The 16,511-nt window shown below is 38.4% G+C and overlaps 1 protein-coding gene across 3 annotated transcripts in view; it reads left to right on the top strand.

Annotated features, from left to right (window-relative positions):
• HIPK3 (homeodomain interacting protein kinase 3) overlaps positions 1-16,511 on the top strand; it is a 114,848-nt gene that overhangs the window by 94,374 nt on the left and 3,963 nt on the right. For all 3 annotated transcript variants that reach the window (XM_074586186.1, XM_074586188.1, XM_074586185.1), the window contains 12 exons: positions 757-876; positions 2,724-2,810; positions 3,651-3,835; positions 4,623-4,782; positions 5,163-5,286; positions 8,394-8,515; positions 8,685-8,809; positions 8,918-9,079; positions 10,077-10,373; positions 11,325-11,465; positions 15,219-15,454; positions 15,726-15,853. In XM_074586186.1, the coding sequence (XP_074442287.1) occupies positions 757-876; positions 2,724-2,810; positions 3,651-3,835; positions 4,623-4,782; positions 5,163-5,286; positions 8,394-8,515; positions 8,685-8,809; positions 8,918-9,079; positions 10,077-10,373; positions 11,325-11,465; positions 15,219-15,454; positions 15,726-15,853 (1,887 nt within the window). The remainder of the gene's footprint in view (positions 1-756; positions 877-2,723; positions 2,811-3,650; positions 3,836-4,622; positions 4,783-5,162; positions 5,287-8,393; positions 8,516-8,684; positions 8,810-8,917; positions 9,080-10,076; positions 10,374-11,324; positions 11,466-15,218; positions 15,455-15,725; positions 15,854-16,511) is intronic.

The following is a 16,511-nucleotide window of genomic DNA, read 5'->3' as shown; positions in this document are numbered from 1 at the left end:
TTTTAACTACTTTAGGTAATGCTCTGTATCATCAACTATAAGAAAGGTAATGAAAAATGCATAGTAAATTATATTCTAAAATAAACGCACGTTAATCATTTAAGTGGAAAAGAGCAACTGACCACTTCAGCCATAAAGCCAGTCCATTCCCATTGCATTCAGTAGCAGATTTTCTGAGACGAGGACAGTATCTTTTGCTGGATGCCTAGAGATGTATGTGCACTCCCTTTCCAGTGGAACATTTGCTTGAAATGCAGGTGTGTCAGACAGGTAAAAGACTGATGCACTGGAAACAGCAGGCGGGAAGGATTTTTATAGCATTGTATAATGAGAGCACGCCAAAAAATATCATCATCAAACTTCTGTACACGAGCAAAGAATTCCTACTGATTTTCCTGTTTAGAATGAAAATATTACATTTAGGATTTGAAAGGTTTGAGGAGGTACTGACAGCCACTCTCCCCAGCTCCTCATTTCTGTGACCAAACTTTAAAAGCTTGCTTATATAGGTCACTTCAGAGGTTTGTTTATGTATGGCTTTCTCTTGAGAGCCGGAGAGAGCAGTATCAAGCGCTCAGTGTTAGGTTTCTCTCCTTCGTAAGATGTAGTTGATGAGCTACCATGCTCTGAGAGTGATTCGTTTTGCCATTTTTTCAACAAAATGACAAGTTTTTAACTGTGTGGGTCAGATTTTGAAAATCAGAGGTCAATTATTTCCCATGTTTTTGGTTTTGTTGTTTTTTTTTCCTTCCTCAGATTCGTTACATTTCACAGACTCAAGGTTTGCCAGGAGAGCAGTTGTTAAGCATGGGAACGAAAACTGCAAGATTTTTCTGTAGAGAAACGGATGCACCATATTCTAGTTGGAGATTAAAGGTAAACAGTATAACATAGTAGAAAACAGTTTATTACTTTGTAAGCAGAGAAGCCGGAGGGGCCAAGATTCGCTGTGATACTCTTAGCTCCTTTCCACATCTCCTGTGATTTTTATCAGTCCTTGCTCTGTCTCCCTTCCATTTTTCCCGTTCCCCAAACCAGGGCTCCGAGCTCATTCCCACCATTCCTACTCGCCGGCTGGCCCGGAGCCAGGTCTGGTCTGGTGCTGGCCGGCCAGTGTGCGGCTGCCAGGTGGGGAGCGAGCATTGAATTCAAATTAAACCTCGTATCTCCAGAACTCCTAAATAATTTTTTTATTTTTTCTTCTTGCTTGGTCACTGCTTTTCACGCCACTTTGCAGAATTTGTCTCTGAGGCCCAAACTGGTCTGTCAAAATTTGTTCAAAACTGGCCTCAGGACCTGAAGTTCATAGGAGAAAAGAGATTAAGAAACAATATGACTCTGTACAGCTCATTTTCTTCAGATCTCACGCTAACACAGTCTTTGTTGGCTGAAAGCTGCAATACAATGAAAGCAGACAAAATTTAAAAAATGTACTTTTATGGTTTTCACACTTTAAACAATATTATTGCCCGCTGTCCAAAAGCAGAGCTTTAACTTCCTATGCAAATATATCTATATATTATTTTTTTTTTTAAATTGTACTACTTCATGGCACTGCTTCACCACATTTACGGAGGACTCGAGGAGTCAGGACACGGTTACCGTTGACATACAACTTCTGCAGTAACAAACAGCTGAGGAGCTCAGAGCACAAGTTGCGTAACTTCTCGCAGTAACTGGGTAAATCCCTGGCGTGCGTTGGGTCGAGCAGCCCGGGCCGGTGCTGCCCAGCCGGAACGCTACCGCCTCCGCTTATGTAAGGATTCTCCAATTACACCGTCCTCGTTACTCCAGTTTTCTAGTTTTTTGGCCGGTTGATCATTAGGTGACAGTTTACATCTGTTCTTGATGCAAACAGCCCTCCTCATTTTCCGAAGCCGTTCCCTTTCCGAGGTTAAACCTCTCACAGCAGACTAAACGCTGTTTTGGGGGAGGAAAGGAGTTTTGATATGGACCATCGGTCATTACCTGCAGTTTTTGTCAAAGTTAATTTTGGAAACTTTTCTGTAATCTGTATGTTAAAAATTCTTTTTCCCTGCAGTCCTGCCTTACCTCCTGCAACACGGACTCTTAAAACAAAACCCGCCTCCTGGTGCTGTCTGTGTTGAGGGAGGAAAATTGTAACAGAAAGTGGTATTCCAGCTCATAAATCACTGCTAGGTGATCGCATTCATTCTCTGGGATTTGATTGTTTGTTTCATACTTCAGTATTTAAAATACTTTCACCAACTGTTGTATATGCAAAGGAATAAAAGTATAAAAATAACAAAAGAGAAAGCAAAGAGAAATTGAACAGAACCTGCCTGGTTTTTGTTTTATTTTTTTTACAGTGATACGATGTTGCTGCTGTTTGGAGTTAAAAGTCTGAGTTTGAGGAAATGTGTAAAATCCAAGTAATAGAAAACCTGTTGTATATAAAATTCTAAGCACATGACAGAGCTTCATTAAATGGTGTTTTGCCAAGGCTTTCAGTGCTTCCTGCGTGATGTCCAAACCATCTATTGTAGTCCGGTACTGTGATCACTCAGACATGAAACTCAGTAGTTTTTGTATTTCGATTTAGAAAATGAAAGTAGTCAGCAAAGCAGCATACAATAATACAATCAAAATATTATTTTTTTTAAAAAACAGATTTATTACATCAATAAATATGTAAAGTTACTTTGTAGCCATGTGTCCTTTATTGTCAACTTATAAACTCACTTTTCCTTTTCTTTTTTGAGACATTGGAAGAGCATGAGGCAGAGACAGGTATGAAGTCTAAAGAGGCCAGAAAGTATATTTTCAACAGTTTGGATGATATAGTGCACGTGAGTATTAAAGCATTCTTCCTTTGCAAAAGGAATGTATGATTTTAAAACATTGCACCAGTTTGAAATAAACACCTTTTACAGTATTTATTGTATATCAGTCATATCCATTATTCTCTGTATATTTTGCTCTGAGGAAAATGTCTATGGCTATGTCAGTCTTTGGGGCTTTTTTTAAAGATTTTTCTTTGTGTTAAACAATGGTACTTGTCCTTGTGGTGGGGGGAACCCTTTAATTTTATGTATAATACATACTTTCTCTTCTAGCTGATCTGCCATCACAAATGTATATGGATCCTGCTATCTTAACCGTATAATTTCCAGTATAATTCTTCTATCTTAACGATATAATTATCAATGTAATTATTTTTTTGCTTTTTTAAAAAAAACTTAACTGTTTCCACACTTTTCTTTAGCTTTATAACTCTCTAGTCAATTACAAAAGGAAATTATTCATTCTCTGCCATATCCTCAAAAAGGAGTCAAATTTCTTTGCAAGATTGGCTTTAATACATGTTTGAAATTCTTTTTTGAAGACTAGCTCTGTAGTTTAAGTTAGACCGTGTAAAGATCTTTATCCGAAATCTTCCTTTTGAAATTTCAAGTCCCACACTGGAACAAAGCCTTCGGGGGTTTTTAGATGGGGAAGGTGCACGGGGAGCAGTGCGTGTGCAGAAAAAAGGCACCAATTCCAAGGCAACTGTACTGGGATAAGCTAGCAAATTCGCTGTGCCCGCGTGATAAAATCATTAAATATTAGTATTTTATAGCAGAAGGTGGTAGCAGAAAGAGTTAAACCAATATGCGTGTCTTCTATCTGACTGTTCTGTTCAACGCCAGGTGAACATGGTGATGGATTTGGAAGGAAGTGACCTGTTGGCAGAGAAGGCAGATAGGAGGGAATTTGTCAGTCTGTTGAAGAAAATGTTGCTGATCGATGCTGATTTAAGAATCACTCCAGCTGAGACCCTGAACCATTCTTTTGTTACCATGAAGCACCTCCTTGATTTTCCTCATAGCAACCAGTATGTAACACAAAAATTATTTTTTTTAAATCTCCATTGTTGTGATTCACGTGTATAATAGTGTTGTTTCATCTGCTATCAGAAAGAAAAATCTTTTGTCATTTTTGTAACGTCATAGAGAATTCTTTCAAGTGCCTGCAGTATTAGGCACACCTACTTGGTCAAGGAAACTGAATAACTATGTTTTTTTTCCTGAAAAGTAACATTTTAGAGCAACAGATTTCTAAGTTATCATTTATATGCCTGGCTGATAAAATTGCGGCACTGCAGAAACTTGGGCTTGAGTTTTGGAAGTACGAAGAGCCTTAGTTCCTGTCAGTCATTGAGAGCTAGTGTAGGTGTTTCCTCCTGAGACGGAACTCTCAGATAACTTCTTTTACGCATTGGTTAACATGGAATATACTGAAAGTTTTCTTGGCAGTTCTGGAATTGTGTGTTTCACTGTGGGTTGCCTATAGTGCAAGTATTTCACTGAACGAAAGAGCTTTCCATCTATTTAGTTAACTATCCTTCCTGCTTGCATGCGGTTGTTAGAAAGTGGTGTTAGATAGAAGGAGCAGGGAATAGTGGTATTTTTCTTGATTTTAAAATATACATTACCAAGGCTTGACATGAACATAGTAATAGCAGTGTTTCTTTTTTTTTCTACTTCTGTCTATGATGCCTTTCTGTGAAACTGGGAACCGTGGGCTTTGAACTATTTTTTTTTTCTCGTTCAGGGGAATTTTTTTATACATTTAACAACATGAAATTCTAATTAATGCAACTTATTTTCTGGTTTTGACAGAGTGAAGTCCTGTTTTCATATCATGGATGTTTGCAAATGCAGATCAAATTTGTATGACTCAAGTAATCGCAATAAAACATCACTCATGAGACCAGTTGCCTCGGGCGGTGCAGCGAATCTGACTGCCAGCTTTACCAAAATTGGTCCAGTAAGAAGTCAGGTAGAAACATTGGGTGTTTTTTAAGTATAAATTCCGTTAATGCAGTTTCTGTAATTAATTTCGTAATTGAAAAAGTACATCCGGTACATGACAAAATCTCCTGTCTTTTACTTTCGTTTTTTCCCGCACGTTTTCTTAACCGAACCAGCCGTATTCGGGGTGTTGCGAATCGAGCCCCCGCCTGGCGTTGCCGCGGCAAAGCCGCGCGGTGTTCTAGTGCCCTCCGCTGGCCACGCCGCGTGCCTGCCTCCGAAATGTGTTTGACGTTTTACTTTGTGTCAGTGATTTTAGTTGCTTATGATGTAGGCTGGGGGGAGAAGTGCGTGAGAGGTTTTCGGGTCACAGCTGTAATGTTTGCTGTGTCGAATCTGTTCCCGTAGGCACTGACTGCGTCTGCCCATTCAGTTTTGCACCAAGGGATACCGCTGCAGGCAGGAACTGCGCAGTTTGGTTGCAGTGACGTTTTCCAACAGGCATTAATTATATGCCCTCCAACTATTCAAGGTATGTTTAATTTTGCAGCTCCTGAAATATGAGCGTTACTGTCGGTCTGTTAGCAGTATTTGAGTTTTCCGTTATAGCCACTTAAGCTATATATTTATAGGACTTAATTATGTCGTGAAAAAATGAGCATGTGAGTCAGATAAATTGCACCTTTCTGAAAGAAACAGCAAATCAGCATCTGCAGAAAATCCAGAGCCCATCTTCATATACCTCCCCCCGACATAGGTATGTGTACACATACATATGTGTATATCTTGAATAAAACAGAGGGACACGATGTGGAAGCTGAAGCAAGAAAGGAGGGTATTCTGAAATAAAGTTTGAGAGGAAACAAGAAGGTTGAGGGGAATATCAGTGTTGTGGTAGGTTTTTTGGTGGTGTGGTTCCTTTGTTTCTTTTTTGGTCGTTGTGTGTGTTGGGGTTTTTTTGTTTGTTGGTTCAGTTGCGGTGATTTGCTTGGGCATTTTGGTTTGTTTGGGTTTCTTGTTTTGTTGTGGTGGTGATTTTTTTTTTTCTGAACTACATCCCTGGAGTATCCCAAGGATAAGGATAAGAAAATACAACCGTTCTTGTGATAAATCTGTCTGGGTAATAAAGTTGTTCTTCTTTTTATTGCACTTCCAAATGAATGTTTAAGAAAACATCTGGAAACTTGGGGCTTCATTTAAGCTGCCCTACATGAACAGTGTCACATTTACCGTCCTATGGTTATAGTGCTCGATAGAACTGCCCCAGCTTTCTGATGGCTGAAAAAGATATAACTAAATCTTTGAGAACGTTGTTTGCATCGTGCTGTGAAGAGGAAAGGGCAGCTTGGCTGAACTCTTCCGTATTACAAAGGATAAAGTTGGAAGACTGTGAGGTAGAAATGCTAGCACAGAAGTATTTCCGTAGTGTTGAAAACGACCAAATAGGGATACGCATCTCTAAAAGGACACATGGTAATGCAGTTGATCTCAGTTTCCCTAAAGAAATGCATTTGCATCGTGCAAACGTAGGTCCTGTTTTTTGGAGAACTCTTTAAAACTTCAGTTAGATCTCAGGACATGTCAAGCAAAAGTTGTTTTTTCTGTTTATAATGGGCTGATCAGAGAGGAGCTGATGAAGACCAGCCTTTCTTATCCTAGTAATAGCGGTTTATGGAGAGGGAAAGGTGGCTTATGTTGTTTGCTTATTAAGTTAGCTTGATTGTAGTCTTCATCCTTAAAGATGCCATTTACTTGTCTTGGTGACATTCAGTTTTATGTTGAGATCAGATCTTGAAATGATGGAGTTCACAGGAAGTAGGGTGGTTGTGTTTTTTTAAGAATTACTTTTAGACTCCTCCTTAGATCTGTCTCCACAGTTTGAAGTTACAGAAATCACATTATATTCACTCTGAGAAAAAAAAAACAACAAACCAAACCACAAAACACTTTTAACCTAAACTTAGAGCCCGGGAAGTCTTTATCTCTTTAGATAAAGACAGATACAGCAGACTTTATCAGTAACGTTGTTTGTGGCTACTGGGTTCTGTGGCTACTGTGGCTATCTTGGGTTCCAGAAGCTCATGAAAGCTCTGAGTACTCGCCATGCAGAGTGTCAGAGGCTGTATGGGCCAAATGCATAGCTTCATACAGATTTCCTCCTGAACACTTAGTATTGCTAAGTAATTTCCTATTTAAATTGTATATATGCTTTACACAATGAGATATTCCATAATTTAAAAACCCCTACTGTTTTGATTATACCCAGATGAATAAAGTGATTATAGAAACGGAAACAATACAGGCAGATACTTTATCTGTGATCTGTATACTGTATTCTTAGTATGACGATAAATTTCCAAATTTAAGTTCTGCTACAGCTTGAATGAAGGCAATAGATTGTTTTCATCACATAGGTGACGAGTTGCTGGCGCGGAGGGAAAGGGATATTAATGGTGTCTGGCAGGCCTTCAAGGTTTCCCTGCTCAGCTGCTCTGTCGAATATCTGAAGTGCTAAAGCTCGCTACTTCTGGCAGAGTTAGCATGTTGCTGTTCTAGATGGCTGTATGGAAAAAATTAGTCAACAGCATTTCAAAATTAAAAGCTTTGGAGTGCACGGTTATAACTTAGTATTGTGTTACGACATGAGAGAATTACATCAGATGAAGATTTGCTTTCATCCTTTGTTGTAAAGATTTTTTTGAAAAGCCCCACTTTTAATCCTTAGTTTAGTAGATCTTTAGTAGGTACCTCCAAACACCCATTGCTTAGTCTTTGACTGAAGCGCAGGACGCAAAGTACAGTTAGAAGATGAAATTACGACATTTGCTTAGCCAGTATTTTCTTCTAGCATAGCTGTTCTGTTGCAGTATCGGTTGAAGAAAATTCCTCTTTCATTTTAGTTTAACGTTTTTATCTTAAAAATTATTAAACATTGCAGTGTTGCTATATGTCTGTTAGTTCCCTGTGACAATAACGAAATCTATAGAGAGCATGAGATGCATCTTTTTCCTATTATGCCCTTGTGGTAATATTCCAACAGTGCTACGGTTTGCATTATTTTGATGAAGGGAGGAATAGGATTATGGAAGTATTTGATGGCATACATAGAAAATTTTGCGTTGTTTCCCACAAAAGCACTGGTAACAAAAATGGGCATTGTGCATGTGGCATTGACAGCTATAAGAGCTAAGAGGGATGGGTTTCAGCTGGCTGGAAATACAGAGCATGAGATGTGCAGGAGTCAGCTGTGAGAAGCTTTGAAATTCAGTTCTGCTTACTTTTGTCTGCTTCCTTTCAAATTCTTTTAATGCAGTTTGTGATAAAGGGTAAAATGCTTAGCTTTGCAGAACTTTCTGCCAAAGTCGTTCGGCTTTCTAGTAGTCTCTTTCCAAATAGTAGTTATTGGCAGTTCTTTCTGGAAATGACAGCATCAAATATTTGTGCAGATACGTAATGGCAGAAAAATCTTTTAGGTGTTGATTTAATTGGTTTGAAAGTCTAAATTATGGAGTTAGATCATAAACGCACCGAGAAAAAAAAATGGTAAAATTAGCCTTTATGTTTGCATTCTGCTGAGAAAATAACATGCAAGACCGCTGTTTTGCTTAAAGCTTGGGGGTGTGTTTTTCTGCCTGACAGGAATTCCTACAAACCATAGTAAACCCACCAGCTTCTCCCTGCGGGTGGATAATGCAGTTCCGTTGGTGACCCAAGCCCACGCAATCCAGCCGCTACAGATTCGAGCAGGAATACTTTCTCAGGTTGGTTTGCTTTAAAATGAAAATCTTACTTGTTTTGTTATTAGTTGGTAAATATTTTTGCCCGTTAGAGCTGTGTTGCAGTCTCTCGTCTGCCTTGTGCTGAACTACAAGTAGCTACTGTAAATTCAGTCGTTCCTTGCATTGTGAAATCTTCTCTGCTTCCCAACAGACGTGGTCGAATCAGACCCAGCAAATACTGGTTCCTGCGTGGCAGCAAGTAGCGCCAGTGGCAGCTCCTGCTACATCTCTGGCCTCTGATCCTGTGGCTGGCCCACAGAGGCTTGGAGACTGGGGGTAAGTCTGCGGATTTTTGTGCAACACCTTAATGGCTTTGCCTTAACAAAGATCTACGGATGCGATGCAAATGACTTGCAATTTAAAACTGCCTTTATTTTTCCTCAGGAAGATGATTACCCAGGGCACCCATTACAATTCGGTGATACCGCAGCCTCTTTTAACACATCAGATAACCTTGTCTGCCCCTCAGCCAATTAGTGTGGGCATCGCACATGTTGTCTGGCCTCAGCCTGCAGCTACCAAGAGGAACAAACTGTGTCAGAACAGGTTGGCAGAATATTTCTAACATTCAGAGACAGCGTATCTGTAGTTGCTGTTCAGTGGGCAGGGGAATAGCCTGTAAAAATAGCATGTTTATTAGTGACAATTGTGCTTAAACAATCTTTTGGGAAAATCTGTTCTTTTTGCCCTAAGTTTCCAGTGTTATTTTGGTCATACAGACTACATGGAAAAATACCTGGAATAGTAAGAGGTCTTAGTTCCTGTTGATTAGTATGCGCCTGTCATGATAGCAAAGTTGTCTTTGTAGCTTTTAGGAAGGTATAAAAATATATTGAGGTAGCTCTAATGAGATATTCCTAAGCTTATGTGCATGAGGATGTATCAGCTTTAGACAACTAAAAATAAAGAGATACTATATAACAGCATTGCAAAATGCTTTATAATCGTCTTAAGAATAGTTTGTCTTTCACTGGTGGCCAGAAATACTCCAGCTGCCCTCTAAAGAAAATATGCCCCACTACCACACAAAGTATTTGCAAAGGTGTGGGATGCTCAGTGAAGGGGAAAGCGTGGGTTACAGAGGGCAATGTCAGCAGGCTTGTTTTAAGCAAGAATTTCATCCAGAGGCTACCAGCTTTTGTTTTCAGGGACAATCTTTGCAGCAAATCTGGCCAGGTTTTGTTTTCTCGTTTTTCACCCAAACGGGATTTTAGTTTCCTTTTTTCTTTATAGGAAAACGGTATTTTTAATGCAGCGTATTCAGTGTCGTTGCAAGTTTCAGTCTTAGATATTACTTAGTTTGGATGTGGCAGCGTAGCTTCTTATTAGCATGTTTCTGGATTATTTTTTTTAATTAATCTCTGATATCATATATGCCAAGTATTTATGACTACATTTCCTTTTTTGTGTTTTTCTTTATATTAGTTTAGAAAATTGGTGGTTTCGCCTACATTGCTTGTTTTGTTTTTTGTTGAAAATAGTACAGTTTTCAGGCCTGTTGGTAGAGATTCACTAAATGTCAAATGGTGTGTTTTCTTCACAGGAGCAATGCGTTACAAAACACCAATATCCAAAATTCAGCCTTCCTGTCTCCAAAGATACTTAACCTGAAGGCTGTGAAGAGAATAAGTTGTATAGAAGCACAGGACAATCATAACTCAGACGGACGGGAAAGTAACTGTTGTGAAGCATCGGTCAGGCTGGACCCTGATTCATCTCTTTCAAGCAAACAGCGGCAGGCTATCTTCATTGCCGGTTCCCCCAGCCCAGCGGTCAGTGTCATCACCATCAGCAGCGACACAGATGAAGATGACGTAGGACGAACACATTCGCTGAGAGAGTAAGAGTCGATGTTTACTTTTGTTAAGGTGTTACTTAAATATAGCCGTTTTAGCCTAGCTACTGGATCTAATGAATCTGAGTTAGAAAAAGGCAAACAATGCATTTCTAATAAAATTTCACTATGAAGTTAACTCTGTAAGTAGTACATTATTTGAAAGTGAAAAATACTTTCGAAAGTCTGCCTTATTAATCTATGAATGTTAAGCATTTGCAACAGGAAACAAATAGTTTGTTATTCTTTTGTAACAGATGTGGTCAAAACAGTATACTTTTAGCTCCAGCATACTTTTTTTTTTTCTTTTGCTTAATACTGTCATACCCTTTTTTTTTGTTGTTGAAGATCAGTCTTCTGGCTTTGTATCATCAATGTTATCATTCTATCAGTAACATCCAGTAGATAACATTACATATATATGGGTAAAAAATACTTCTCTAACAGTATGAAAGGTGTGCATTTGGGTATAAAAGCAGATGCTGAGTGTGGTCCCCCCACAGGAGGGTTTTTTTTTTCCCCAAAACAAGCTATCAAAGAAGCATGCATTGCTTTAAATGAAGGCTTAAAACTTTAATGGTTGCTAGACTTTATTTTTACTTGTAACGATTCTGAAATGGAGGAACTTGTATTTTAAATATAAACTTTGTCAAACGTTTCAAGGTTCTGAACTGTTGTATTAAAACCTCTCATCTACTTGTTTTAGTATTGATTCAGTAAAAAAATTATTCATTTAGTAGGTTTCAAAAAAATGAACGTTTAGTCTAGAATTTACAAAAGAACTCTGAAAAGATTTAAAATCTGTTTCGGGTGTAAAAGAAGCAGTGTTGATTTACGTTTAAGGGCCCTTTTCTACTATTTGCCCCCTTTTTATTCCATAATTACACCGAAGTCAGTGGCGTATGGAAAGAAGGAATGCGAGATGGTATGTCTGCTCACTTTCTTTTTGTGTGGTAGGTGTAAAGGTAGCCTTGACTGCGAAGCCTGCCAGAACACCCTGAACATTGACCGCGTGTGCTCTCTCAGCAGCCCGGACAGCACTCTGAGTACCAGCTCCTCGGGACAGTCGAGTCCGTCTCCTTGCAAGAGATCCAACAGGTAAAAAGCTGTCCTCCTTTCTGTAAAAAGAAAGATCCTAGTGTACAGCAGGCTCGGTTTATAATAACAAATGCAAACGTTTTGTTATGTTGCCATCTGGTGAGGCTAAATGATGTATTTAAAAATTAATTTATTGGCCTACAGTTGCACAGCGTAGACTGCGCTTTTATCGCGCCTAACACACCCGTCTTGCTACATTGGAAATTTTCAGAATACTGAATAAATGGTGTTTACACAGGAAATATAAACGTGTTGCATGCAACTTCCTTTAGAACAAAAATTTTCCAAGGTTGCAAAATTAAGTAAGGCAAGGTAGGATGTGACAGATTTGAAGTTACCAGAACATCTTTAATTTTTGCACCCTCTTGTTCTCCTGTTGTATATCTTGTATTGTAATCTTTGATGACATTGATGCCTTTTTTCTTCTGCCAAACATAAACTTCACTCATGTGAACACTGTTCATATGAGCAGCTTTTGAAGATTTTTATCTTCACTGCTTGATGTCTACTTCAGCCTTTATTTTTTGCACATTATTCAAAATTCACTCTTAGAAAAACATTCAGCGTAACTCTGAAAATGAATGGCATTTTTGATACAGTACCTGAAAGCTTGATGCTGAAGCATCTCCCTGTGTGATACTCATAAGACACAGACCTGTGACACAGTCAGAAGTTCCCACTGACTTGAGATGTTCTGGTTGGGGCTTTTCCACTTATTTCTGTCTCTGCCCTTCAGGTGCGAATACGTAGAAACTTTAGTTGTGGCTATGAGTACATGGCACTTCCACAAATCAGATTTCTAGATATGAGTTTGGGGACCAAGAAATATTTGGGATAAGTAGTTGATGGTATTGGTGAAAAGTTTGATTTAATATTATTTACTCAATATCCCATAGAAATTCTGTGGCCTAGGGATACAATTCGGTTTTTTTCAAGCAACCCGTGGTTGCCATAAGCATAACCGATTCTTTTAATTTTATTCCACAGTTCACTTCCTATTTTCTGTAGAATAGCTTGGTGTATAGAAAAGAGTGATTCAAATTTGGAGCAGTTTCGTTGTGCAAAATGGGTAAGATTGGAGTCTTAATGAAAACAAAAGGGTTTTTTTTAAGTAATTAAATACTCTATCACAGCATGTGTTGACAAGGAAATGGAACTGCTAGTCTGTATAGGCAGTTTTATTTGTTTTAAGTTTTGGACAACCAGACTTAATGATGCTTTTAATGGATAATTTATGGCTAATATAATGGATAATATAAATTATAATATAATATAATTGATAATAATATAATATAATATAAATCTTTGGTGAACAAATCTCTGCAGTACTGGGCACTGGATACACTGGAAGGTGCAGAGAGTTGTTCCTGTCTGTACTGTCCAGGGCTGTGAAGGCGTGTTCTAAGGAGGTGACGTGTTTCGTCTGGTGAGCGCCAGGACTAGGGAAAGGTTTTCTTTACTCAAGATGCAGCTTTGTGTTATGCATAATCCGGTCACAGGGGGTTTGGGGTGGATTAGTTTTCTGTTAGGTTACTAAAGGGAGCCAGCTCGTTCTGCAGACACAACAACATTATGCTGGATCCAACAACGAAAGTACAGTAATGGAGCATGTGGATAGATTTTTAAATTTTTTAGGGTGACTTGATGTAAAAGATAATCCCAGACAAATTTCTGCCATTTCTGGGACTTTGGGGATACTGCTATAAAAGTTGCCAGTGTTATACAGATTGACTAAACCAGGTATATTTCCCTGGTCCTTTGTTCAAGCATTTGTCATTTTTGACTGTGAAACAAGAGAATAACTAGAAGCATTTGAAGAATTTCCATTCAAATGGCTAAATTTTAATAAAGATTTAGGTAACAAGACGTGTCTTGTACTGGGAGGCATCAGTTAGTCTTACTGGTTGATAATTGTCAGTCCTGCTTATGATATTCTATAATATCAAAACATTCAAAACTTCAGACAAGTTTTTTTTTATAAAGACCTGCTTGATTTTAAAGTGTTTTCTTTGAATTGCAAGGAACTGACCTGTAATTTGAGTTCCCTCTGTAATTCAACTTTATGTCAATAGAGAGGAATGCATCAGATTCTGGTTTCATTAGCATTCGACTTACAGTGAGTCATATAATTAGTAACTTGAATCAAAAGTAAAGAATACAGAAATATAATTAATTGCTCACTAGTTGTCACAGTATCACTATTTGTTACTTAAAAAGCTATTCAGAATTACCTAGTTCTGTTGACTAAGACTTCAGGTTTTTGTGCTGGCCCTCGTAGAGTCAAAGTACTTTTCATAAAAAATTAATTTTATAAATTATTTTATTCATATTGTCTTAATTCAATCACCATGCTATAAGAACCTGTTACATTATCTATAAAATCATCTAAGGACTTGACCATATGGTTAGGGGTTAGTGAATTCACTGCTGTTCCTTGATTGTTTGAAGTTAAGCCACCAATTTGTAATATAAACTGGAGTTTGCATGTTTTTCTAGTTTATAGAAATTCTTAATTCTCATGCCTATTCCGTCTCACCAGGAGCTTTGTTAGCATCTACACTTACTTATTCATCACCCCACACCATTCTTTTTACCTCCATTAAGTGCATGATGTCTCTTTCTGTCTATAGAATCCATGCCCGGCATAGTCCCAGTTGAGGACTAGTCAAATTTCTTTTTATTTTGTTGTTAGTGATGCATCTGTGACGTATCTTTTGCTCGTGTAATAAATAATACATAAATGGGATTAATATCTTGTCTGGCAGTATACCTCATTGTAAATTAGTTTCCTTTCCCAGGTTGTTTACTACTTGCTGCCTAAAAGGTAGTTGGTTCTGGTTCCACTGATTGAACTGTGGTCTTGCTTCTGGCAGCTGGTATTTACCATCCTCTTAGCCCTTTCTTCTTCTGATACAAGCATGGAGCTTCAAGAAATGTTAGCTATTATTATGAGTTGGTTTCTCCACCTCTTCCCCCTTCCAGCTCCTTTTGTAAAAGCAGTGGTTGAATAAATGAGTTTGCACCACTTGACCAGCGTGGATTTCACAGACCACAAGTGCTAAAATAACCGCCATGTAAACAGAGGGTTGCATTTGTCTCCTTAATCTAAATCTGTGAAGAAGAATCTATCGGTTACGCGCAGGCAGTGTTCTCTGGAGGAGCTTCGGAGAGACCTAATTGTTCAGTAGATAAGGTCTAGCGTAGCTGCTGGTGGTTGATATGCAGATGAGAGGGAGCTGCCTGCCACTGTGCAGATTGCTTCCTCAGCGCTCGCATCCCATCCTCAGGGACGGCTTTTCGCAGACTCCGGGATGTGGCTGATTTCTAGAAGGAAATTAGATCAGTATGTTCTCATTTGCTAGTAATAACCATCCGGAGAACTTTATGTTTTGATTCAGGAAGAAACGAAATAATCTTCTTCAGCCTTTCATTTGGGCTAAAAATCTAAACTTTGGGTGGTTTATAAGTACAAAATTATTTACAAAATAAATTACAAAGTCCACGCAAGTTGGGTTACACATCTAAGTCTTTATGTAGAAGTGATCTCCTTTCTCTGAGCCTTGCAATTTATTGGTAGAATGAGTTTGAATATTGAATGCCATCTGAATGTCTGTGCTTGTATAATTAAAATCTAACGTTTTTGTCCACCTTTGAGTAGTTTCACTTCCATAAATTTTATGTGTTAATTTAATAAAATGCATCTATATTATGAAAATGTATTTGTTTCAATGCAGTACTTTTATTTTTCGATAGTATGTCAGATGACGAACAGGAAAGTGGATGCGATACGGTGGATGGTTCCCCAACTTCAGACTCTTCAGGACACGACAGCCCTTTTGTGGAAAACGGCTTTGTAGCCAATACCAATAAAAATAAGGACGCAAGAGCATCGGTTAATCCTGAAACCAAATCCGCTCTTTGCACGGTAGTAGTACCGCCAATGAGACTTGAAAACAGGTTACATCTTGATGAACAGATGGTGAATACAGGTAAGTTAGGTTTTTTTTCCTTCTATACCTGTAGATAAGAACAGAAATCTGAATATTTCTTCAGCAGCCATACATAGGAAGGTATCGACCTACTCATATATCTGCTAGTCTCTAGTAAACGCTTCTAATTTGTGTTGATTTTTTACTTTAGTCAGTGTATTATTTTATTATTTCTCCCTGTATGCTGAAGCAAATGAAACTTTGTCTAACTTTTGTTACAAGAGAATAGTGACAACAAAAACATAACATTGTTCATTTTTTTTCTTGAAAGATGCTTCGTGCCAGCCACTGAAAAAGGGTCGGTCTGTCCTGGGAAGAATAAACCAGTCTTCTACTGTAGGAAACCGTCAGCAAAAACTGACATCAGCATTCCATCAGCAACATATAAACTTCAGTCAGGTATGTGTGCTTACTCACATCTAAGAAGTACTTTTTCTGTCTTGAGGTTCCAAACATGCTGAATGCTCACAATTTCCATTGCTGTCAATGGCAACTGCAGGTTTTCAACAGCTTGATTACAGAAGCGTTCAAATCTTGAAAAATGGATTTCAACTTACTGGGCAAGTCATAAGTATCTTTCACTTTTGGTCATTTTCTTAAAGCAGATGACTTTATTTTTAAAAGTGATAGAAAAGCCACACTGGGAAAATTAATCAATGCCTACCCAAAATAAAAGCACGAGACAAAATGAAAAACATCTTAGCATATTTTTTTTTCCTACATCCAAATCATAGCACGCAGTTAAAAACTGCGTCTATATTTCGGTCTTGTTATATTAGTAGCGTGCATGAAACCGCTTGTAGTTTGAGCATCCAGAGGTGAGAGAGCTCAGCAATCCCAACCTTTGCTGCCAGGTAGTGAAGCTGGTGGGGAGAGAGGTTGTGGTTGTAGTTCAATCCAATGTTGGAAGATACCCAAAATTAATTTAAAAGCTACTTTTGTCGTTACCCAACAACATAGTAAATGTGTCTGCTGTGGCTGAGAACTGAAGTTGACACGTGGCATCAAGTTTAAGCCCCTTTTTAATTAATTAATTAATTCTGAGCTGTAGGTGCAT

Source organism: Larus michahellis, chromosome 4 (genome assembly GCF_964199755.1).
Source record: "Larus michahellis chromosome 4, bLarMic1.1, whole genome shotgun sequence".
Classification (NCBI taxonomy): Eukaryota; Metazoa; Chordata; class Aves; order Charadriiformes; family Laridae; genus Larus; species Larus michahellis.
Note: the sequence above shows the minus strand (reverse complement) of the source record. Positions and strands in the feature narration are given on the sequence as shown.